Raw genomic sequence first — 26,949 nt, forward strand, 5'->3', positions numbered from 1 at the left:
AATAAGCCCTTTAATTCATGTCAGGATTGATGTAGTTAATGTTTCATCTTACAGTCAAGATTATATATAGTAAATGTTGCAGTGGACAATGAACAGGGCAACAAACAACATTCAATCCTGAAGAAGGTGGGAACTGCTCTTAGGTTTTGGTATTTACCAGGAATATTTTGTCAGCGCAATAAGTAATCTGTACTCTCTAATCCATATATTGTTCAAGTTATTTTTTGTAACCTTGGTACTTGAGCTTTATAGTTAAAGCAAGTAAAGGTGACCAGACACTTGCCAGGCTTTATCTGACTGTTGGGTTCAACAATCTGATATTTTTCAGTTGCACCATCTAAAGGTATTGTGCCATTAATATTACTCATTTTTTGCAATTTGGCCACTGGAGGTCACTGTTCCACTAACTGAGCCCAAATGTGTCCTCTCAGAAATAAACATAAAAAAATCACTGTAAATGTTCATCGCAATTGCCTTAGATTTAACATGAAAATGTTTTTTTTTAAGGTTTAATTTCTGGTCCCTCTAAAAGCCCGTGTTTTTTTGGCCACCAGACAGTAGTGTCATAGTTGACTGTGTCTGATTTTTTTAATATGACCAACTACTGGCTGTTATGGATGCGCTTTTGTACGTTTGATGTATACACCTATGTATTGTACATTGCTGTGGAATATGTAGGTGCTGTATAAATACATGTTAATGATATTATGGCTTGACTTCAGGGTCTGGGCTCAGTCTGCAATCCTAAGGCATTTGTACTAGAAATATATGCAACATGCTCCCTACATAGTATCTGTGTAGACTGGTTAGTCCCTTGTCACCCTTTACCCTTCTTACTGAATGCTACAGGGATTATGGTACCATATATTCCTTCTGTTAACTAGTTTAATGCATGGGCAGTGGGCAAGTCCAATCTATTTCACAGCTTACTACTGAGGGTGCCAGTTTGCAGAACTCTACAGCTGTTTGAGATGTTGAGGCAACGTATCTGGCACAATACTAATAAAAGCCTTTGCTTGATTATGAAATACAGGATATATTCTAGACTGAGCTATGTATATTTTTTAACTTATTCTACTACTGTATTTTTTCACCAACCAAGGCCCATCAAGCCAGTGATGTCACATCCCTTCATAAAGTTCCAGATAAAGGGTTGTTGGTCTGTACAGCTGAAGAGGAATTGAATGTTCTGCTTCCAATTAAGTTGCTCTGTGCCAACAACTCCACTGTGCCAGTAAATCAAAATAATAACGGAAGGAAAACTCCAGCAGGATCTCTGCAAAACTTTTATTCCAGGTTATGGTTACACAACATATTTTGGGTAGATACCCTTTATCATAAAGTTATCTGTGACTAGATGAATTCACTAGGAGTGTCAGGTTACAGAAGGTGTGCAAATTCTTATTGGTTCTGCCTATATATGAAGTCTAAGATCTGCTTAGCCCTTAGCCCATATGCATTACACTGTAATAATGACAGTTGCTCCACTATAGTGCCCAGTCCAATGTCTGTCCATCCATGTGCAAATGCCCAACTCCTCACCCAGTATCCACTCATTGGCCAAAAGTATCCAGACACCTGCCTTTTCAATATCTTATTCCCAAAACAAGGGACTTATGAAGTTGGCCCTCCATTTGCCGATAGAACAGCCTCTACTCTTCTGGGAAAGCTTTCCACTAGATGTTAGAATATTGCTGTTGGGATTTGATTGAATTCAGCCACAAGAAGCAGCAGTAAGGTTAAGTGATCAGGCCAGACTCTCACATTTCAATGCATCCCACTGGAATTTAGTTGGGTTGAAGTTAGTTCTCCCATCTCAACAAATCAAATCTGCATGGGCCTTACTTTGTGCATGAGGCATTGTTGTGCTAAAGGAGGAAAGAAACTTCCCCAAACTTTTTGCACAAAGTAGGAAATCTGAAAATGTTGCTCTCATATGTTCTGCTCACCTCCTTCAAGCTTTACCAATATTGTTCAATATCAATAGACATCATTGGAGGTCATAGCCTAGAGAGCTGCACCACTGGGCTTTTACATCTGGATTGGATTCTTTTATTGCAACATGGGACAAACATAATCCAACATGTGAAGAGAGGGAGAACATAAATGGAAGGTAAAATGATGCAAAGAAATATTTTTAATGTGCCTTTAAGGTTTGAAACATAGCTCGGTGCACACGCACAAAGTCATCTACCTCAAAAAAAGAAAGCAAAAGCATACAATTCTTTTATTTAAAAACAGTGCTTTATTACCATTGGCGAGGGAGGGAGGAGAGGCTGCCCACGCCATTCCAGACTCTCTCCCCTTGCTTAGAGTTTATAAAAGCCAGCAAACATGATCAATAATTTATACATAATGGATAGTAATACAAAAATTACTTCCCATTCCCTCCCACCTTGCCCCAAAAAAACCCCAAAAAACAAAACAATGAACTTATTACATTTTCAGAGTTTCCCCAACTCAGCTAAGCAGTAAATAATAACAGGTGAATACTGAGTGGCCTATAGGTTACCTATACAATATGATACTTACAAGAAGGGTGTCATATACACTGCCCTTCATAGGGGAGGGGATTTAATAAGGTTTCTCATCTTAAGGCCCAATATCCAGGACACAACAACCGCTGTTCGCTTTCAGCCCATTGCTCTGCAATGACACTGGTTTGGCATTTACAGTGCTGAAATGGCCACAAAGTAGTGTCTTCTGTGAAATGCTCGTGTTTCTGTACGGACAGACATCTAGACACACGTTGTGTAACAGAAAATGATAATGGAACGGGGTTTGATCAAGCGCCACCATTCAGCTCCCAGTCTAAATCACTCAAGTGAAGCTGCAGCAGTGGTGCTTGATATTCTTGTATTTATGTTACTGCCGATTCCATGATCTTTTCCCTCACACACATAAAACCCGCAGGCCATTTGCTGTACAGTAATAACATGCAGACACTTCCATGTTTGTACTCCTTAAAGCTCTTTGATTTGCTCTTTGAGTTTCACAAACGTATATATACACATACCAGACTAAAGGGCAACTTAATTGTTCAGAAACCAGTCAGTAACAGCTATATCTACACAAGACAAGGCATAAAATATCGGGACAAGAGCTGCAATACATTGTTTTTAACTAGAACTATTTTTTATTACAGACTGAAATACCGTTACCTGGTAATTCAGCTGCATTTGTTTAACAGTAGCCAATAACTTGAATTTAGGCCGAAGCAAACATATCCTACCCCGAGGTTATATCTGTAAACAGGAAGTGATTGCACCAGATGACTAGTGTAAGGTTTGTTCTATAGCCACATCATGGCCAAATGGTGCCAATAGAAAGTCCCTACTATAGCCAGCAACTGCTCAGGGTTTGCAAATTCCCCCATAAATGTATAAAACACATTTCTACTTAAAAGCAGCACATTACATGTCTCTACGGTGGCCTGTGTCTGTGTAGTGTGGATGTAGCACAAATACCTGGTCATTTATCTGCATGATCTTGTTGGTCATTCTTGGCTCTTACTGGACACAAAACCAAAATGATTGGACATTTCCAAAATATTTAAGAGTACCCAGAATGACCTTTGTAGCAAAAAGGTACGACACAAACACAAACGTTACACAGACATGCCAAAAAAACGCTATATATTTCCCCAACGAGTAGGCAGCAAAATGACCATCAAAACAGTCAGTTCTTATAAGACACAAGTACAATTGAAATGATAACTGAAGCGCATTGTGAAGGCAATAAAATATATACATGTATAGCAGGTAATTCTATATATAGTTATCGTCTGGTTTCCTATTGTGTCCTTTACATTAGCGTCCTGTGTTTCGCATGCAAGGTGCTTAAGGATGGCCTACACTGTGCATCTCCTCATGCCCTTTAACCAATCGAAAGTTTGATTGCATAACGGTTAAAAGAAAAAGGCCATATTCCCCCCCCTCCATCGTTTTAAAGTCACATACCCCTTAAAATATGGTACGATTGTTCCTGTTGCAAAGTTGCTATAAATGAATGTCCTTCATCAAAAAGCATATTTCAACATCAAAAAGTTTCCCTAACAAAAGTTCTCATTGGAGCGTAAGTCTCCAGCCGCCATTAACGGTGTTAGTGATGTAAACCAGAAAACGCAGGGCTTCTTTTCAATGTCAACTCCAGCCAAAAAGAGAAAAACGTCAGGATTCCACAACTTGTAAAGGGGTTCAAGCAGAAGGAAAGGTATATGAATGATGCTGGTATAGGCCAGATAGTGTCCAAGTGCCTGAGATTTCTATTCAAAGTGAAGTACAGAGTCAGTGAGGAAAAGAAAAGTAGTGTATTATGCATTTTTGTAGTGTTACAATGTCTCCCTAAACAGAGGCAACTGGGAAGAATCTGCACAGCAACTACTCTAATGAGTTAAGACATTGTTTAATTTTTCCCTGGAAAGTAAAGGGCTGATTGAGAATACATGCGAGGCAGCCTATTCACATTACAGGGAACAGACACCATATATCACTAGTAGGAAACAGAGACCAGACACCCTACAATAAACAGTATAAGTCAGTTCCTGTTCAAGTCTCCTGTCCAGTCAAGTGCTGCTAGTTCTTTAGTACAGATGAGAGGATGAAACTGGGTCTCAATCTCCCCCAATAAATGAATTAATAGCCCCTGCTCGAATATGAGCTCAAGCTTGGACTGGATATAAACACATTCTCTACACTGCACCCCACAATCTTTGTAGCCGTGGAGCTGGAGTTTGTGGCAAACAACGTGATTGTGGATAGAACGGATGTTATGAAATCTAATATATAGTGGGAATATCAACTGAACAAGACTGCCAGCTTTGTTGGCCACAAACATTTCATATAAAGGAGCTTCCTTTTATTAAACATGTATCTACACCCAATTACGTAGCATAACATAACCAAGGCATGCGATTTCATTCACAGTAAGTGTCCCGGATCATTGAACTATACTTCAGTTTAAATACATACATATAGAGTACAATTGTTTTGGGGGGTGATCCCAAGGGCAGTTACTACTTCTTTAGGGAATATCCGGGAGAAATAAAGTCTATGATGGAGTAGTTATGTAACAAAGTCATTTTGCCTTACCAGCTGATCAATCTTCTCTATGACGGAGTGCACTGGGGATACCCGATATAAACACAAACAAATCCACGGAAACTGAATGGCTACAGGTTTAGATGCTAAATGGTGAAGGTTTGAGAGAACACAGGCAGCCATAGCAAATAGTAGATAGGAGCAAAACACAGAGCTACACTTTTATAATGAGAAATATATAGGCCTTTGTAGTGTTTGCATTGAATCCCTCACATGGCATGAAATGGCAAAGGGGCCTGAGGGAAGAAAGGCAGCACAAAACTAAAGAAATAGATGAACAAAATGTAAGTGGTCCAGGCTTCCCTGGGGGCTTGTGATCAACACACACACACACATATATATTTATATGATATAAAGAATAAATGTGAAAGTTACTGAGAGACAGCCAATGACACACTGCACTGCAACATGTCTCTGGAGATTAGTTCATGTTTTTTTTTACCATGTCCTCTGTAGTACAGACAGCAGACAATTCTAAGGATGGTTCCTCAGAGAACAGCAGTCAAGCAAAACGTCCCACTATATACATGACATCTTAAAGCTTTTCATATGAGCCCCTATTGAATCCATACAACAGCTGACAGTCGCCGTTTCACCGTTCACTCTTTACCACTGCCAATATTTTGGACAGAAAGAAGCGCAAGGCAACAGTCGGGTAGAAACAGTCAATGCTTAAGATTTGGCTCGTACAAACGTGCGACAACGGAAACCAAATCCGGTAAAAATAACTGGCGAGGATGCAGGTTTAGAGCAAATGGATTCCCTGGAAACACTATACACAACATGCAAACCAAACAGTCGCTAAATCCTAGAGGACAATGACCAATGCTAATGGAATTCCACAAATATATGGCTGGTTTCATGTTATATACAATGTATAAGCATAAGCTGTGGAAATGACAAGTGCTAGTAGGTCTGCCACAGGTATGTCTGAATTGCAGTCCTCCAGCTGCCGAATTGCAACTCCCAGCATCTTCTCTCTAGACATATAGTACAACCAACTGATCACAATAAAACAGAACAAAGCAACAAGAAGCTGTAGCTGTATCCACCTCAGACCTTTTTGCTTTTCATAAACAATTTTCTAATGGTACACAAAACATACTTCATTTTGGGGCACGAGATAGATCTTAGGATGCTTATCAATCTGACCAATCTGTTTATTCATAATTATCTGATGAATCTGTTTATTATGCCATTTTGGAGAATGAGATAGATCTTTGGGTGCTTATCAATCTGATCTGACGGGACTTCTAAACTGTACATGCTATGGGACGGAATTCTCTTAGCAAAGCTCTAATTTCATTTGTCTGTGTTATTGTTCACCTTCCTATTCTGCATCTTTTCAGCCTGCAACTAAAACTCCTATCTGGTTGTTGGGGTTGTTGACCCTGGCAACCAGAAACTGATTTACTGCCAGGCTTCCATTTTATTGTTTTTGTTTTTAGTGTTTATCTTTTTATTTAGGCCCTGACTGATTCATTGTACATTCTCCCTGGTTGCCAGGGTTATTAAACCACTCTAAATTCTGCAGAACAAGAAGAAAACAAAAAAAAGGAAAATCGATAAAAAAAATAAAAAGTCTATTGCAGATTGTCTTAGAATAGTTATGTCTGCATCATAATGAAATACATTGAACAACCCTCTTTTAATGCGCAGTAATCTAAATGTAGTGACACTGGAGCCTAGGCCTTGGCTGGGAACGCTGCTTCGCTACCTGGAACCATAGAGTGGAACACAAGGAAGTGACCATTGGGTTCTGGAGCCTCCAGCGAGCAGTCCCAAGCTCCAGGTTCACTCAGCTCTCTTAAAGAAACATGCTCTGCTCATGTTTTTTAATTCATTCAGCTCTGGATTAAATAGGAGTCTAGTCTGTTAATGGGACGTGGCACCAGTCCTTATGATGATGATTTATGTTAGCGGCGCAAATTTGAAAAAAAGAACCGCATAAATAAAAATACTCAATGGTAACTAGCATGAAAATCAGGTTTAAATATGCTATCAATAAAGTAAAAAAGCATATTAGAAATATTTCCTTATGATGTGTGCGGCACACAGGCCTCTGATTGTTGAAACGGATTAGTCCCCCAACAATGAATTAAAATGGGCTTTTCATGATAAACCCAACAGAATGACACATAGCATTCATGTTTTTTTTGAATACGGGTCTATAGATTGTCCCATTTCATTATCGGACTTGTGGGGGGGTTGCTATAAGAGGTAACTAAGTTTATAAAATTGTCAGCAAACCACTTAAGCTCTGTTCCCACACACAAAGAAGTGCCACTAGCCTTTACTACTGAATATAAACAGGCAGCATCCAAGTCCCCCTATGCAAGCTGAGTAGTTACTATATCTCACCATGTGTATCTGCAGTTATACATAGATTTCTCCTATACAGATTTACACACACATTTATGTGTAGATACAAAGCTTGTGCACAGACACTTGTGTATTATAGGAAAGGAAGACTAAGAAAATCCACAGCATCTGTGCAGGCTTAGAAGATCGTACTAACTGATTGTATGGAAGCTGCAGCATTTTCCTGAGTGACAGCAGCTTACTCCTTGAAGCCTTTCTATGTTATTTTCTTTGCTCTTGCCCACCCATCACTACAGAAATCAATGGAGGAGACCCAGTCTCCAGAAAACCCTTGTGCGGTGGTGGGAAAATAAACCCATCATGAAACCATAAGCGGAACTTAACAAGTCAAACCCAATAACAAATGTAGCTAAAAGGAGTAGTTTGAGTAAATTTTCTGTCTCCTGCATAAGTGAGCTGCACCTCTGGAGAGAAATCTCCAAAACAGGACGGATATTGTGACCAGCACAAAGGGAGAACATAATAAAGATCAATGTTAAGGAATTCTCACTGGGACATTGGAAAGCCCCTGTCCAGGAGGATTACAACACAAGGCCTGCAAGTTAATGCCACAAAATCAGAACATTCCCAAGATGCACCTTTTCCTTGGGTCCCTCAACGCTAGTGGCTGACATATTTAACCGCTGGATTTTGGCAGGCTATCATCGATCCTTAGTTCACATTTCTGCTAGATTTTGTAATGACACTAGTGTGCTGCAGAAATATCAAGATAAAACTATTCTGGTTTTCTATTGGTGTTTCTGTATGTGTGTGTATGTGTGTGTATTTATATATATATACACAAACACACACAAGACACACATACAAATACACAGATACACATATATACAAACATACTGTATTTATACTGCACCAATCACTGTGATTGCCCCATCACACGTATAACTGCCAATAACTCTCTAGGCCCACAGCAGTGCTGTTTCATAATCCAAACTGGGCAGCTATCTTGGTTTTCCATTTTCCAGATTCTTCTGCTTATCCCCCACTTCAGTTATCCCCATAGAGCAGCTGAAGAGAAGGTTAGTACTTTGTATCCAAGTCAGACAGTCACAAAGTGTTCAAATGACAGTGCAACTTCATGGTGTACAAAATAATGCCAGTTCAAGCTGGTCACATGTAGACCTCTGCCAACTCACTATTCTTTTTGATTGAGTTTTCGTTCCCTTCATTTCCATTCTATTTGTATGAAACTCTCAGAAAACAATATGCAATCTGTCTAAAACACTCTTGCTGCCAGAGGATTGGTTCCCCAGGAGCCAATAATAACAATTCTTTTATTCTAATCTCTCTTTTCCTCCCCGTCCTATCGGCATCTTCTGTCCTCCTGATTTCTGCAAACTTCCCCTCCAAGTGTAGAAATAATATTTTAAAAAAAAGCTCACAGCACATACGTAGGTAAATAATATATATACACGCACTTTTACCACAGTTTAAAATTAAAAAATAAACACAATCTTTGGAACAAAATGAACACACCCCCTAAAAAACAAAAAGCAGAAACAAAAATGCAGGTCTGAAGAGTAGGCTGAGGTATAAAAAAATGTCCTTTTTTGTGTTTTGAATGTTTTTCAGCTGTGTCCTTCCATGTGGCGCTGCTAGAAAATTCCTGGAGGAGTTTCTCATTTGAAGTATTGCAAAAGCCGGGCCTCGCGAACGTTGATAGTGGAGGAAGGGGAAAGGGGTCAGAAGGAGAGAGAAAGGGCAGTTTTGTCCAGGTTTAATAGGGGACAATAGGCTTACGTCACTTCAGTACGGAGCAAATCGGCTGTAACCGCCTCTGTATAAACTCGCCTGGAAAGACAAGACGCCATTAATAGTTCAGCCTGCGCATCTCTGTGTCACACAGTAATGCCATGAAATATTTGGCTCTTCTCTCAAAATAATTGTGTTGGTCACAAGTTTGATGGAAATTAATTATTATAATTATGTTCAGCATTACTTCAGCTTTGTTTATCAGCTTGCACTGTTCATGCAGGTGGATTTCAGCCTCTAATGTGCACTTTTGGCCTATAATCCGCCTGTACAATGGCTGACAGGCAGCAGTAATTTAAGTCAGATAGGCAGATCAGGGGGTTTATGTTCATTTCTACACCCAAAACACCTTGGGTGCCATTAGCCTTACAGTGTTATTTTACTTACCACAGCTCCCACTCCGTAACTGGTAGCAGGGGCCAGGGTGTGATATGGGTCAGCTGTGTATACTCGGCCATACCTGCAAAAGAAATAAACAGGGTGTCAGCTCTTTGCCTTGAGATGTGCACTTAACTGCTTGCAAATGTAATAATAATAATAATAATGTTTACAAGCAATCAATTTACGTGGAGCCGGCACTCTCGATAAGATGCAATAAGTTGCCTGGGTGCACGATCAACAAACATCTCCATACAATCACAAAAAGGGGATCAGCACTTTGAGAAAGGCTGAGGAGTTTGCTGCTATTTTACTACTACTACTACTATTTTTAAGACCTGAGTAGTCAGTTTTGTAGGCAGTGCACACTGGGATTTTTAAAAAACAATCATTTCTTTCTATTTGTCCAAAAGTTAAAAACATGGTCGAGAGGATCGACGTTTCGGTCTTGATCTAAGACCGTTTTCATGATCCAGATTCACATCTTAGAATGCATTATATAGTCACAATCCCTTAATCAATGGGGGAGGGAAGTGGAAGACACACCCACCAACACAACACATCAAGGTTGTTACAGCATAATTGCAATGTATCAGAATTATCTCTTGAACAGATCACTATCTCTCCAAACCTCTCTATCATCATATAAACAACAAAGTATCGACCACACTAAACAACAGTGTAATTATATAAATATGGCACTTGCGATCAAATAGATAACAATAAGTATATACATTGTAACACATATATCATTTTATCTCTGGGTCAGAAAACATGCAAGGGACAATTGTTCATTGAGGCCATGCGGTACTAAAGTATTACGTTTATTAATCCAAAAGCTTTCCTTCTGTAAGAGCATTTTGGATCGATCCGATAGAAGATAGCACTCACGGCACACGTTTTTTCATAAAACAGTGAACAATGTTTATTCAATTTCCATGTCAACGTGTTTTGGTCCACACGGACCGTCATCAGGATAGTGTGGACTGAAACGCGTCGACATGGAAATTGAATAAATGTTGTTAACCGTTTTATGAAAAAACGTGTGCCGTGAGTGCTAACTTCTATTGGACTGTATTATACTTGGTGAGCACCCGGCCTGTGTTATTGTGTGTGGTGAGTGCCGATTTCTGGTAAAAAAATATATAAAATATATATATTTATATATGTGTATATATATATATATATATATATATATATATATATATATATATATATATATATATATATATATATATATATATACATACACATATATATATATCAGACATTTCAGTTTCCAAGGGCTAAACTATAGCCAAAAGGAAGAAACATCTAAGTGCCAAATTAAGTAAGCCTTGGTGCATTACCAGTAAGAGCACAGAGACACTTAATTCCATGTCACTATATGAGGAATAACCTGTATAAGCTCTATTTGATCTCAGGTGTTACCAATTTCTCAGGGAAGAAGTGCTGCAAGCCAGCAATATCTGTGCTCAGTGCTTTATCTCTAAGCAACGATGCAGACCTAAGTGCTAAACAGCTGTGGTCTGGAAAGCTACATTCTCCCACTGGAACAATAGCTCTGCCTTAGCGGAGATACGAGGCATCTGGCATTTGTTTATTATTTGCTTTGGAGAACACATACATATTTGCATTTAGAGCTTAACGAGAAGCAAACAAAGCAGCACAGACTCACCCCCACGTATTTTACCTACAAGCTGCTCTTAAAGAGATATTGACACTATTAAGATTAATGATACTATGTCACCCCCAGGACAAGCTGAGTTTTTTCAGTTATATATAGGGGGCTAAGTCTGTTTGCTGCCCTCTGTCCCCAATGCACAAGGGCTACAGCCCTATTATTTGCCACTTCTATAGAATGTATCACAGAGGAAACTCTGTATTTAAAGGGGAACTCCACAATTTATTTTTTTTTTGCACAGTGAAAGAATATGTAATTCTAAGCAACTTTACAATTTGCATTAAATAAACATTTTCAATGGTATCGAGCTGATTAGCAGACATGAGGACACCTCACTCTACATTATTATATAGAGTCAGAACTAGACAATAAAGAAGGATAAACAAACACTGCTCTCAGTAGCGATAACACTTGCAAATAACTTGAAAACCATTGAGAATGTTGAATAAATATAAAAATATTGAAAAAGCCGTTAGAATTTCATCATGCAACAAAAATACATGTTTGGATGGAGACATGGCACCATTTAAGTAAACCCATATTGGATGTTGAATTTTAACATACATATTTTAAATTTAGCAATATTTGTAAAGAATTTTTACAGTAACAATGAAGACAGATAGGGGTTCATTTATCAACACTGTAGAAATTTGTGCCAGTGCATTTCTTAGCATTTAGAAGTAAATCAAAGTGAGCAAATAATGTTCTGACATCACAAAGAACTGGACCTTATTTAATAACACTGGGTAAATCTGCCCCTGTGCAGTAACTCACGGCAACCAATCAAATGTTAACTTTAATTATTCTTTCTGTACCTGGCTGAACAAATTGGATCACTGGTTGCTCTGGGTTTCTTCCCAGGTACAGATTTACCCAGTGAAAGTTAAGGTGGTCATAGACACATACAATATTCGGTGTGTGTATTGTGGGAGGCAAACCAACCAATATCAGCAGAAGACTTGGAGATCGGTTGACTCGACAATCGGCCTGGCCGGAAAATTTTGATAGGGAGCCTTTGAAGGCACAAGAACATTGGCTATTGTTAGTGCTGAATGGTCACATACAGATAGAATTTTATTGTTTCTACCTGTATATCTGACGATTCAGATCTACACGTGTGTATTGAACGATCTTTCCTGGAAAGATCTTTTCCAGGAAAGATCATAATTATAACGTCTATGGCCTCACTGTGTCACATCATTTATTTAAATGAACAAAGGATCGATTTAAATGAAAGGTGACTTGCCAAACAAACGGAGCCAAAATCTAAATGTCATTACATCTATATAGATGCGCTGTATTAATCTGAATACTAGTAAATACCGTAACAGTTTGCCTTATTTCTCTCTCCAACTGTTTCAATGGGACATTCTCTTCTCTTCTACAGATTGCTTGTACTACATTACTCTGCAATAAAGAAATAAGGAAAATGCTGTTCTCCTACCCATCGCTGTAGGCTGCTGCGGCAGCTGCAGCGGCAGTGGCAGCTGTGGCGGCTGTGGCCGGCTGAGCATATCTGTATGCTGCGTATCCACCCTGCGAGAAGAAACATCATGATGAGTGGTGATTACTCAGCCTGACGGACATGTGTGTGCAAGAAAGTGGGGCAGAGGATAAGAATATCACGCTATGGGCTTATTTCAGTGGCAAAAAACTCCACAAAATACCTTCTAGGAATCTGAGATAAAAAAATAATTTCTTAACTAGGTTGAAAAAAAGACACACGTCCATCAAGTTCAACCTTTTAACTCTATTTTAACCTGCCTGCCAGTTGATCCAGAGCAAGAAAAAAACCCCATCTGAAGCTGATCCAATTGCCTCAAAGGGGGAAAAATTCCTTCTTGGCTCCAAAATGGCAATCGGACCAGTCCCTGGATCAACTTGTACTGTGAGCTATCTTCCATAACCCTGTATTCCCTCACTTGCTAAAAAGCCATCCAACCCCTTCTTAAAGCTATCTAATGTATCAGCCTGTACAGAGCTATTTAATGTAAGGCAAAAAAATAAATATGGTGGGTATAACTAATGTGCACAGCTTATTCTCTCTCTCTCTGCTGTTTAACTATTGGTGTGAGTAGGAACTAGTAGTATGGACACTAGTAAAGCAGTGCAGTGTAACTCATTCAATGTAGACAGACTATGCAGAACTATATAAAGACTACTGGCGAAACATGGTACCCACTAAAACTAGATGCATTTTATATTCATGTCAGCTCCACAATAAAAAAAAAAGGCTGACTTAAAGCATTTCAATAAACAGCCACAGAAAGTAAAATATGGGGTTTCTTTAATGTAAATTGAAAACACAGTTTATACCCCAAGAACTATGACACTGTGTGGGTCATATAAAAAAATCCTCAGTGAATTCCATGCATAAAGGTTGGAGGAGAGTTTGGAGGAGATACATTGACATCAGTTTGTTTATCTTATGTGGTGTAGGAAAGAAGAGGAGGAAGTGAACAAATGTGAAACCAAAAGAGTAAGAAGTTCTATTGTAACGGTGTAGTTCAATAAAATAAAGAAAAAAATAAAAATAAAAGACACACCAAATCTGAGACAAACTTCATTCACTAGAGCTATCCCCACATTCCTGAGGGAGAAGTTATTACCCTAAAAATCTTCTAAAGAAACTACGGTGGATGGGGTGTCAATAATTCTCTAAAGCGTGCAACTGAGGGGATAGAGTTAAGGGAGGTCAGTGTGAGGTTAATGTTTGAGTGGAGACACCATCCTATTTGGGTGTTAACCACATCATTAAGGGTTAATATCCAAGCCAAAACCAGAGAATAAAATCTAAAGGGGTCGTAAGGTGAAGGGAGAGGAAGAAAAGAACGAGAAAAAGAAAATATATACTAATGTTTTGAGTAATTTGACTCAATGTCCCACAAAATGCTAAAATCATAAGCAAAAAAATGGCATGCTGCAAGTTCCTAGTTTTATGCTATTCTGAAGTTAGAGCACCTATGACTAAGAATTGGATATGTGTGGTAGGTGTCATATGGGTTCAGTTGATTTATGGTCACTTCTATATAACCACATCCAAGATTTAACTAGTGGTGACTAGTGAGAATGTGGGAATAATCTATTTAGCCTCCAAACCTCATGGGAAAAGTAAACACAGCAAATCTTCTAGCCAACTCATTTGCACACCAGGGAAAACCCATTTTGGTGCTATAAGCTAATGCGGTTGTGGGCTATAAGCTTATGGCTATAATACCTTCATTTTATTGGAATGTGACATGAGAATTTAGCAAGGAAATATAAAGAGGTGATGTATATATATTTCCCTTTTATGTTTGTCCCATTGATTCTATGAAGATGTTTATGGCTCAGCTTGCTATTAATATGGGTGGTGTGGTCACAATCCTACTTGCCACTTCCAAGAAGCCAAAAGGGGCCATAAAGAGGTGTACACACTGGTGTTATCAAATGGCCCTTAGCAAAATAAGAGGAGAAGTCAGTTAGTAGGTAGAAGGAGGGACAGACACCAAATATGTTGGAAAAAAGAGGGGAACAGAGACTTTAGGGACAAGCAAATTAAGCACCATCTTTCTGCGAAATAGACTTTGAGCATAAAATGGCAAGAAAGAGGCAGGGAAAGAGCAAACAGAAAAGGAATATATTTAAGTTTTCCTAAAATACCAAAACCCCATTTGCTTTGGGTGTTTATCCACAGTACCAAAATGGCTGCTTGACATCTTAAAATAAAGTGCAGGACTGCCCACTCAGATAGGAAGGTATGGGGAGAGATTCTACATCAGAGAACAATGAATCTACGGAGTCTCTGGCCCTAAAGAGGCCTCAAGTGTATAACACTGGGTTTGGCACACACTATCTAGCTTCATATTGGGAACCAGTAAATAGGCATAATTGTGTTGATATCACGAATTGGCTTACTTTAATTGTTGGATGGCAGTCATTTCTTTCTGGGTAAACAAAATCATCTTCCATCATCATGCCCAAATGAACAAAAATGCCAATTTGAGGAATTTGAGCAATATTGTGCAATCAGGAACAATAATTAGATATAAATATGGCATCTCCCAAGATAGATGATCTTAAACAATAGCATTAACAATAGTTTGTTGTTTAGAGCATCTCTATAGTTCCTTATTTTTTTTTGCAATGGTCACAGTAAATATAATTTCCCTCTCCTCTAAAAGAATGATGATGGGGGCTCTGTTCCCTTCTCCAACAAGGCGTTAATTATAGGTTAGTAAGTTCAGTCTCCGTTCACAGCAATCTGCACTCTGATTGGTTGGCGGGAGGATGTGGGGAAAAGGAACACGTGGGCGGGCGCCTACCTGAGGTAGTTTAGGGTTTAAGAATGGTTCCTGTAAGACTAGTCTATAACAAAACAAAAACAGTATTGAAAACCCATAGGGGAAAAAGGTACTGAAAATTAAAATATAAATAAAATGCATGAACGACATAAAAATCCTGTGAACAGAAAATGATTAGACAGAGATTGGGCCCTGCCCCTCTCTTCCCGTTTACTCCATGCCCCCTCAGGTGCCAAAGAGTGGGAGAGGGCAAGCCAGCCTGTTGTACACCTCATTGCTGGTGTAAGCACACTACAATCTGCATATTCTTCTTTCTCCCCTTTCCCATGAAATTCTGGAAGAGGCTTGAAGGTCAGAAGATCAAAGTGAGACAGGAGTAAATATGAACATACAAGGGACAAACAGAGGAAGAAGGAAAAAGGAGAAGGACAAAGGAGAAGGTAAGGGAGGAAGGATTGCAAGAGACAAACAACTAAAAGGAAGAGGGTAAAACATTATAAGAAAATATGGGAAGTTACATGAAACCAGGCCGGTTTTACTGCAGGGCCTGAGCCTCAGTGAGGGACCTTGGGCTGTAAAATATCTTCAATAAAATTGCAATACTTTGTATAATAAAAGTTTAATTTTAAAATTTTCTTTAATAATTGCATCAGGAATGTCCAGTCTTCAGCCCTTCAGCCATTATTCAGCACAAACTCCCAAGTGCCTAAAAACTAGGGGGTTGTAGCTTAACAACAGTCAGAGGGTCACAGGGTGGACATTCCTTATCTATATGTGTTTTTCCTCCAAATTGTGGGCTCAGCAATGTTTGGAGCCCCTCTTCTCTAGTTCTAGCTCAAACTAACACTTCTATAGACTAGATTATCCGCAAAATAAAAATAAGCAGAAAAAGAATAAAAAAAGGGGGGGGTGTGAAAGCACGAACAGAAACAAACAAAAAGATTATTCTTGAACCCCATTGACTGTGCTATGTCTCTGGTCTGGTCCTACAGGATGAATCAGGAATCCAGTGATTTGGGAAATTTTTGTATTTTGAGTCCATTGTTGGAATCTGAACATCTGACGGCAGCGGGGAGGCGACCAACACCAGTGCATGCATTATCTAATAGCCCTTTGAGAGAACTAAAATCTACCTATTGCCACCACAAGGACACCACCTTAATCTCCAGTTCTACCATTCCACGGCCAGAGCAGTGTTTTAAAACAGCATGCCTGCATTCCCAGACACAACACTCCACCGATGTTACAAACAAAACAAAAAAATTCAGAAAACAAAAAATACAATCAAAATAAAAAATACAACAGAAATATTAAGGCACAGAAAGAAGAAATCATAAACAGAATGGAAGAAAGTATGTGACATGGATGGGAATTAAGGCTGGCTTGCACGGGCAAAGAGGAAACGGGAAGCGGGAAGCAGGGCAGGATTAGAACTGATTGTAATTAAATTTTTTGTGTTTTTTTAATTTGTTTGCAGTTCATCTTTGCATACTTACATATAATTCAGTGCCATAAAATCCATCCTGATATAGCACACTATAGAATCACACCAGGAAAGGGGGGGGAGGAATAAAATGATAATAAAACAAAAAAAAACAAAAAACAAAACACATTCCGGTTATTAACAGCAGCTCATGCACCATGCCATATAAATCATAAGCAGGCAAGAGAGATGTATGAATAACTCTGTAGCTCCCACCAGGGGACCTGGCTGACAGAAATCATGCAAAGTATATATTTGGGTTCAAATAGGGTCTGGGAGAAACAGTGTAACAATCGACATATCATTTATCTCTAGCGTTTATTCAGAACAAACAGTATAACCACAGGTCATTGCATTTTAGTTCTTTTCCTTAAAGCAGCAGTCTCGCATACAGAGTCAGAACAGAATCCTAGAATTGTCCTTCCATCTTGGAAGGAACCAGCTTCAGTGGCATTTTCTGCTCCAGAATTTTCTACAATGCATCAATAATACAAAATGCACACTAAACACATATAATCATGGAAGTTTTGTGTATATAATTAGGATATTACTATGAAATAATATAACCAGCTAACATTTCTCTTGCTTTCACTTGGATGTAAAAAGTTATAATACTAATAGTAATAGTATAATAAAAGCTGTTTTCAAATTTAAAAATTGCCATCCCCACCTCTATTCCGCTGGCATAGCAATCTTCCATAGCATTAGATTTAGGGATGATGCAAACTTGCACAACATGGGCCTGCCTGTCCCTGTGATTGTTGGACTAAGTTGTTTAGTGCATGCAGTTTATTTTGGAGGAATTGATATTGTTTCATAAGATGACATTTCCCCTTCAAAATGGAAACCTACACCTTTATTCAATTTAGGCACACTAACTGTGATGAAAATATGTTCTATTTTCATGAAATGATACAAGAATGTATTGTTAATTGTTTAGTTCTAGTAAATAAACATCACAAATGTGAATGGTTTCTTTTTACACTGCACCCTAGAATCAAGATACAGGTATGGGACCTGTTATCCAGAAAGCTCAGGTCCTGGGTTTTTATTTCTGAAAAAGGGATTTGAATCACCATACCTTAAATTAGGGATGCACTGATCCCAGCATTCGGTTCGGCATTCTGCTAGGATTCCGCCTTTTTCAGCAGGATTCGGCAGAATCCTTGTGCCTGACTGAACCGAATACAAATCCTAATTTGCATATGTAAATTAGTGGTGGGAAGGGAAATCACATGACTTTTTGTCACAAAACAAGGAAGCAAAAAATGTTTTTCCACTTTTTCCTTTCCCGACTGTAATTTGCATATGTAAATTAGGATTTAGATTTGGTTCAGTATTTGGCCGAATCTTTCACGAAGGATTCGGGGATTCAATATCATTTTTAAAAATCTGAATCATTTTATTAAAATAAAGTCTATGGGATATGGCCTTTCTGTAATTCAAAGCTTTCTGGATAATGGGTTTCCGGATAAAGGATCCTATACCTGTAGTAGGAAGAAAGTACTAAGCAAAAACAAGCATTCCACCTGTACAGAGATAATCTTTTTCCTATTTAACAGTGTTTCCTCAGGACAGTTGTCGAAATGTATAATCCTGCCTTGTGTGGAGATGGTACTTATTAACTGGTAGTGTCCATGTTCTATGTTCTGCCCATGCCTGCAGGCTTTTTTCTATTTGACTGTGATCAACTTTACACTTCACTGGGACAGGAACTGAAGTGAATGCAATAGAATATTTCTATTACATAAAATGAAAGAGAAAATAAAACAGGGTATAGGGAACACTGAATACTATCTTTGGCTCTGTTTATTAGCACTGATAAAGCAGACAAGTGTTTATTACAAGAAACAGAGCTGGTTGGTTTTTGCCACTACATGTCATTCTGCAGGATAGTTTACATCTTTAAAATTGAAATGAAATGTCTGCCTAATTCTTGTTAAGCAGCTGTACTTCCACACAGAAGGGAAACACATGGCATGTCCACTTTCAATTTTCACAAGAAAAACAATAGAGAGAAAGCAAAGCCTGTAGCTGTTACGCACATTAAGGAAATACAGTTCTCCTCAGTTTCTGCTGGCTGCTGCTTTAAAGAGCCCTTCTAATTGATGTGATCCACATGGGGCAACACAGGTGCCATATCATGAGTATGTATTTGCCATGTCTCTCTGGTGACAGTTATTCATACATCGCCCGAGTTTGCTCACCCAGTTATTATGTATGAGGCCAAGTTTCATGCGTGTCAGCTATGACTGGTCACACACAAACACACAGGTGCAGTTATTGACGAGCTCCAAACAGCCTCCTCCCCGCTCCCACACCCTGCTTTTCTTACCCCTCTCCCACCCTCTCACTAACACATATAATCTTGGATCCATTCATCCCAGAAAGGCACAGAGCACAATTTCATATACAAAGTCATTGTGTGATTGCTAGCTCCTAAACCTAGGGATGCGCTATGGGCTCATTTATCAACACGGAGCAAATTTGCACTGGGGCAGTTACCCATAGCAACCAGATATTCAAATTCATCTTTAGGTAAACTAGTGACAGCAACAAATGTTATTGGAGGACATGGGTTACTGGCCAGATGCAAATTTGCAGTGTTCATAAATGAGCCCCACTGAATCCAGGATTTGGTATAAGGATTTTTACAGAAATCCAGCACGTCAAAAATAAAAATGTATTTTGGGACCAAATTCTTAGTGTTCAGCCAAATTGGATATCTGATATCATGTGACCTTTAGGCAACATGATTTTGTTCAAACAGTGTTTATTGTGCTAAAATCCAATTTACAAAATAGGTTTGGATGCAGACGATAAGGAATTCATCTGAACCCAATGGATTTGGCACATCCCGAATTAAACACACCTGCATTGATAAGGCCTTTTATTTACTATAAGGTCTTGCAGACTGTGTAATATTAAACTCCCAACTATGTGTTATACATTTCTTTTTACCCTATGTGTGTTTAATTACACTTTTGATTTAATGCAAAGGAATTCAGGATTACCCTTGCCTATTAACTTTGCTTTTGTTTGAAATGTTTTCAAACCCCCATGTTGCCAAAAAGGGCAAAATAAACTTAATGGTATATGAGAGTAATGTATGTATCTATGTATGTGTTTGTAGTGTATAGATCAATATATATATCTAGGGGAGTCACTTTATCCTTAAGCCTACAAGTGTGTGAAACTTTTCCTTTCCCTCCTAACATCTTATGCTTTCTGATCCAGCCCCTTGCACTTACCCAGGATATGTAGGGATAGCAGTAGGAGGTACTGCCCGCACAGCACCATACACCGTCCTCCCACGGCCCCTCAAGTGTGCGCCCCTAAAAGCAGCTGCTGTGGTTGCTGCAGCTGCTGCTGTTGGGTAAGGAAATCCAGGAACTGCAAATAGATTGGAGATTGGAAAGTGGGGGAGGGGGGATGGGGGTAATTAGAAAGAAAGGGCAGAGAGAGAGAGAGAAAGGGAGAGAGATTGGAAGATGAGATATAGCAAAAGCATAAAATATTACAAAAGCACAACCCAAGAACACTTTCCTCCCATCTCAAGCCATGCTTGGGCACCTTGATTTCCCATGCTGACAGAAAGTACAAAAGCAATAGATCTGTATGAACCATTGGTTGGGAGTTTATAGGTAATAACTGTCCATGGTCTATCAGGCTGTATAAGCCCTGTAGAACAAAACATTGGTCAGAGGTACTGAGAAGATACCTGCTGCAGCCAATCTTTTAGATTGCAAGCTCTTTTTTCCTCTTCTATCTTTTATTGGTTGTTTTTGTATGTAAATCTGTATGTTCATTGTATACACCCATTAATGATACAGTGGCGTGGAATACATTAGCGCTCTTTAAATATACGTGATAGTAATAATATTCCGATACCCCTGGTGACAAGGTCCTTGTTATGGATTCTTATAAGGGCACGGTAAAGAAATAGCATTTCATTGTCCCTTCCCAATTAACCCTAAAGAGTCATATTAATGGTAGAATCTTGCAGTTTAGGAAGTAAAGGTTAACCATGCGTGGAATTATGGGATTACTGACCCAGAGAAAAATAAAAGCCCTTGAAGAGTAATTGAATAATATAAAAAGGACATTTTAATGGCAACACATTGCAAGGTCATGCTTGTATTAAACAGCAAACTATTACTGAAGAAAGATAGACAAAGAGCAAATTCAGACATGTAAATACCAGCAGCAGCAAATTCACTTGGAAGATCTCTGAGGGTCTGGACTCATAGGTGATACCTGTGGCCTCTGCTACTGCTTCACCACATAATGGTTCTACTGCCTTATTAGGTGTAAAGGGGTTTTCAGGAACATTCAACCTAACAGCTCATCCTTTCCTTTTTAGTTAATGTTTCCATTGCATGCACAGTTGGTTTATGTACTACAGTTGCATTGCATTGCCATGCCACTGTGCTACATACTCTTGATTATATTATATTAAAGCATGAGCTTTACTTTCTATTTATATGAACGTCATTTTATCAGAGAAATGTGTGCATTGTGAGTGCTTCCAAGGTGAATCGGCTAGTGCAGGAACAGGCAACATTGCAATAATAAGTTGTAAGACTTATATAGATGTGCTACAAAGGTTAAGATCAGAAATATCCACCCTGTACCACTCAAGCTGTTGACCAACTACAAACCAGAATACTGGGATCTGTAGTTCAAAAACAGCAGTGACACTTAGGTTTCGACACCCTGGCTTAGATCACTCACAATCCATTAAATTGTTCAGTATAAAAAGAAAAACTAGGTAAATAGACTGTGAAAAATAAACAATGTTTCAATATTGTCAGTTAGCCAAAAATGTTATGTATAAAGACTGGAGTGACTGGATGTCTAACATAATAGCCTGAACACTACTTCCGGCTTTGCAGCTCTCTTGGTTTACACTGATTGGTTAGTTAGGCAGTAACCAATCAGTGAATTGAGGGGGGTCACATGGGTCATAACTTGCTTTTGAATCTGAGCTGCATGCTGAGGATCAATTGCAAACTCACTGAACAGTTATGTCCCATGTGGCCCTCCTTAAAGTTGCTGACTAACTCAGAGTTGGAGAGCTGCAAAGCAGGAAGTAGTGTTCCGTTATGTTACACATCCAGTCACTGCAGCCTTTATAGATTATATTTTTGGCTAACTATATTAGAAACATATTTTATTTTGCACATACTATTTACCCAGTTTCTATGTTTACACTGAACTATTCCTTTAATATAAATACAATAAAAACTGTATTCTGTTGGAATGTATTTTGAATTAATTTGTTTGTTGAATTAAAAGTTCATTTTCTAACACTGCACAAAAAGGTAGTTTCCCGCCCCCAACCCAGTGCAAAATAACATACACCGCGCGTGCATGAACGAGCAGGGACAGGACAGCGGCCAGAGGGATTCTGGGAAATTGGAGGGGGGCCCATTCCACTCCCTACTTACTGATCAACGGAATGTACGTGTTAACCCCCCGTGGTCCGGGCAGGGGCACACCAGCCTCAGTGGCCAGAGAGACGTCAGCTTGGAGCCCGGGTGCAGCTTTGGGGCGATTGTTTGAAAATTTAGAAGAAAAAATAAAAAACAAAAAAAATACATAAAAAATAAAACAAAGTGTGAAAAGAGTTAAAGGGGGTAAAAAATATTGCTTTAACTATTCCCACCCTGGTCATGCAGGAAAAAAAACCAAATAGAAAAGCAGAAATACAGACAAACAGTCCAGATGAAATGAAGGCAAAACAAAGCCAGAGGTTATCTCTTTTACAGATAAAGCAATGCAATGTATACCAAAATGACTTTTTATGCTTTATAGAAATTTCATATGACGCCCTCATTGTGATAGATTCCTTTCCTTTAATTGAATTATATTGGAGTTGTCATTGCACAGCTAAACATGCAGAAAGTATAATACAAGAACATTATGTATAACATGCCATAACTGCTTATAGAGATGTTTTAAAAAAAGGAAAAATTAAGAGGTCAGGTATGCAAGCTTTATAAATTCATAACCACTAGATGTCACAAGAGAACCACATAACCATTTACTGGTTTAATGGCCTATAATATAACCCCGTAGACATAAACATGGCTTTCGTAGAGACATGCAGTCTGACTTTGATTTTGCCCGTTCTCAGAACATGGATGTGAAGTGAGGCTGATCATTTACCTGCATAAAGTTCCGGTCCATAAACAGCTCCTACAACCGGACTGAGTTTCCAGCCTGAGGGAAGGACAGGCAATGGTCAGACATTATATCTATCTACTTAATGTAGCAAATAGCAGGAATCTTGTAATGGCAGTGGTTGAATTGGCACTACCAGGGACAGAGATCTTTCTACATGCTAAATGCAACTTAAGAGTGGCAGTGCTGGAGGACACCAGATATCCAAAATATATTTTAATACAACCTAAATCCATTACCTTCTCTCTTTCAGATGCTAAGCCACATCTCAAAATTTGCTCCCACATTGTACTTTCCCCAGTTGAAAAATGCCTGACACTAATCAAGCCACAAGTTATAGACTTAAATAGCAACTAGCTGACACCATCAAATACTTGGTGTGCCACAGGCCTCATGCCGTAGTTTGACCCCACTGCCTTGGGTGATGGCACAGGATATTAATTATGTGCATTTTTTTGCATTTGTAAGATTGAAGACTTCCATACTGGTAAACAGATCTAATGTAATCTCTTTAGGCTACAGACACAAGCAGTGGGATGGGCTTGTGCTCTTAAGGGGTCCAAAATTAAAATGTTCTTGTTTGTGTGCCTTTATTTGTAAAATGGAGTGTTAGCTTTGTGGCCTGACAACTGGGGGGGGGGGCTGCAGTTAAATGTAAAGGCAAATGTTTATTCTTTGGGTCATTCAGTCGAGCAATTAATGTACAGCAGTTACAGACAAGTTTGTTTACCTTTGTGATAAATGCTGCACATTTAGCCAGTAATAGAAGTGGTATATACAAATGGTCTTAGCTGGGCTCTCCTTACATCGTTTATATATGACTCACACATTGCTTTAGGACCATGCTCTGCCACAGAAGTTGACTCTCCGAGAATGTTAGAGAGGCCACAATCAGGGAAGCAGTGCTATTTTTAGCAAGGAGATAAGAACCTCTCTGCTTTTGGGATGAGGTTGTAGATTACTGTGGGTCTGGTGCTGAGATTAACACCAACCTACCTATGCCTGTAGGCTAAAAGCAAGAAGAGACACTAACTAGTCATCTCAGCCCAGGCAGGTGTACTGGCAAAATCCAGGTCAGGTTAATGCTCAAGTTTTGTGATTAATAGTCAGACTTACCGTTGCCATAAGGGGTCACACTTTTCTTATTGGTCATCACACGAGCTGTGGCATTGTTCACCTTAGAGGTGCCAACGAGGTGAAATGGAAAAATAAAACCTTGTTAGGGTGCAGACAGTAAACAAAATCAAAATGCATCCCCCAACTAAACCGTGAGCTACCACAGCATCTGTAAAACTCTACTCTGCTATAGCAGCTCAGGGGTAAATTGAGTTAATTTCAGGCACACGACATTCACACAAGAAAACACGAGACATAGGAGAAGGGAAGGAATTCTATGGTGTGAGAAAAGGGTATTTTTCAGAAAAAGTCATTTTATATATTATATATTGGTGTGTATTTTTATTTGTTTAAACAAAGGCATTTTTCATGTCTATTTGGCAACTGTATGGCACAATTTATTTAGGGTAAAGCTGAAACCTGTGCTGGTATGTTTCTTGAGGAAATAAAAGTGAACCTAAAACAACTTAAAGACTGCACATAGTTTGTTAAAGTGTATTATTTTTTACCCCCTTACTTAGTTTGTTTTACACTGCCTAAAGCCACTTTAGCCAAGATCTAATGAATAGGAAATTATGGGCATTTTTTCCAGCCAACTGCACTTCCAAGCACAGAGACATTCTGTCACCCTGAGCATTTGGCATCATCGCCCTTATATTTCTAAGCAGGATCCTGATTTTTTTGTTTTAAATATTGTTGTGTGAATATTTCCTGAAGCTGTTCAGATTTATTAGGTGTGTGGACTCTTCTCTGGTGACACCTATATTGTCAGTTGGACTTCTCTGTCCATGAATTAAACATGAACAAACAGAACTAAAAAGATTTTGATGGGATTTACAGATCAACCATGCTGCCCTTTGTTTTCTAGACAAACAGTTTACGTTGCAACTGGCAAAAAAAAGTGAGGAATTGCCTCCCAGCAAAAGTCTATGTGAAACCCATTATAATTCATAACCCATGCGTTTCTGGGTGGGTAACAAAATCATTCAACACCCATAAAGCCATTATACTTTATATACTTTATTATATAATTGTGTATATCTTGGTAATTTTAATGTCTGAATCTATAAAATGGCAACTACTTGAACTGGACGACTGAAAGTAACAGTGAAGGGGTCCCTATCTAGGAAAATCATGTTGAGGTACAATTGTGTTTTTACTCCCTGTTTTTGTGAAAGTGTGAACACTGAAAACCTTTGGGTTGAAGTACTGCATGCTCCCACTGACAGACAGACAGAGACAGACAGGGGAGAGCATTTGATCCAATAGGAAATGCTATAACATGGGTGCCAGATTTTGCTTTTTTGCACACAGGATGAGCACAGAGGCAAGTCATATCACACGGACGAGATCAGTCACACAAGCTAGGGCTCCCACACATGCATAGGTTCATTTCAAATACAATAAACAAGCCAAGTGTGTTATGCAAACACCTATTACTCTCCCACTCACAGGGTCAGAGGGAAAAGGAGCAGTGGCAAGAGAAGAGGGACAGGGGCTGGCCTAGAGTGGCACCAGGAACTGTGGCACAGGTACCAAATATATATTAGAAACGGGGTCTTATACTCTAAACAAATATGTATGTGAGGTGTTTACATCAATTACAAGTAAAAGGAGGTGCTCATAAGGATACTAATGTATTCCTCTGTGCGAGTTGAAGCTACAAGCATGCAGATAAAAGGAGGCACATATATGTTGCAGAGGGAAGGAGCAGTCTCACTAGAGAATGTTTTACTAGATACAAGATGAATGTGTGAGAGCTTAAAAAGAGACGAAATTGGGAAGGTACACAAAACATACAGACATTCAGCCATTCTCTAGCCTCCCACCTTTCCCCCCCCCCACAATCCCATGATGTCCCACAAACAAAAGTCTCTAAATGAAGCAGGAAAAAAAGACTACAAAAAAGAATAAGAGACAGTACAACAGGTATCAGTAGTGAGTAAGAATGGCATGCAGATTATAAATTCCCTTACCAAAACAAATAAACAAGGCAGAACAAAGCAGTATAAAGCATTTTATCACAGGAGACAAGAGTAGAGAGTAGAAAGAAGGGGAACAGGTAAGGAAGAAAGCTATGTACATGAACAGAAACGAGAGAAAAGGCAAACAAGGCAGATTTTAGCCCTTCAATGGCAGAGAGCAAGCAGTGCTGCCATCCAGTGGCTACTCAACAAGCTTGTCTGGCTGAAGGGCTAAAGTCACTGTGCTGCTGCAAATATAAAGCCACATTTATACCGTACAGTAATGGAAAAAGCTCTGGTTCCATTCAGAACCCCCTCAGAGTTTAGTGTGTTACACTTTACCCCAGGCAAAGAGCTGCTATTACAGGCAGAGTGCAGTACGGGTGTCTGTAAAGAGGTGATTCAGACCTTAAAAAGTGCAGCAACAGTGAACACGAATATATCTGAAATGCAACTGTGCACATAGAAAGAATGGAAAACAGAAATAGGAAGGGGGGAACATATAAAGATGAGAAAGAGCAAGGGAAATTGTGGAAACCAGCAAAAGTTGAAAGATGAAATGAAAGAAGGCAGATCTCAGGTCATGGCAACAAGAACTTGATGGCCTATGACACATAGGATG

At 39.1% G+C, this 26,949-nt stretch overlaps 1 protein-coding gene across 16 annotated transcripts in view; it reads right to left on the reverse strand.

Annotated features, from left to right (window-relative positions):
* Window positions 1-2,225: 2,225 nt before the first annotated feature.
* The window catches only part of rbfox2.L (RNA binding fox-1 homolog 2 L homeolog), a 176,119-nt gene continuing 151,395 nt past the window's right edge, over window positions 2,226-26,949 (reverse strand). For 9 of the 16 annotated variants that reach the window (XM_018256637.2, XM_018256635.2, XM_018256640.2 and 6 more), the window contains 8 exons: window positions 24,364-24,424; window positions 23,233-23,286; window positions 22,512-22,607; window positions 20,313-20,454; window positions 15,600-15,642; window positions 12,740-12,831; window positions 9,621-9,693; window positions 2,226-9,272 (listed from right to left, as the gene is read on the reverse strand). In XM_018256637.2, coding sequence (XP_018112126.1) covers window positions 9,228-9,272; window positions 9,621-9,693; window positions 12,740-12,831; window positions 15,600-15,642; window positions 20,313-20,454; window positions 22,512-22,607; window positions 23,233-23,286; window positions 24,364-24,424 — 606 coding nt within the window. In that variant the 3' untranslated portion in view covers window positions 2,226-9,227. 16 annotated transcript variants of the gene reach the window in all.

This window comes from Xenopus laevis, chromosome 4L (genome assembly GCF_017654675.1).
Source record: "Xenopus laevis strain J_2021 chromosome 4L, Xenopus_laevis_v10.1, whole genome shotgun sequence".
Taxonomy (NCBI): Eukaryota; Metazoa; Chordata; class Amphibia; order Anura; family Pipidae; genus Xenopus; species Xenopus laevis.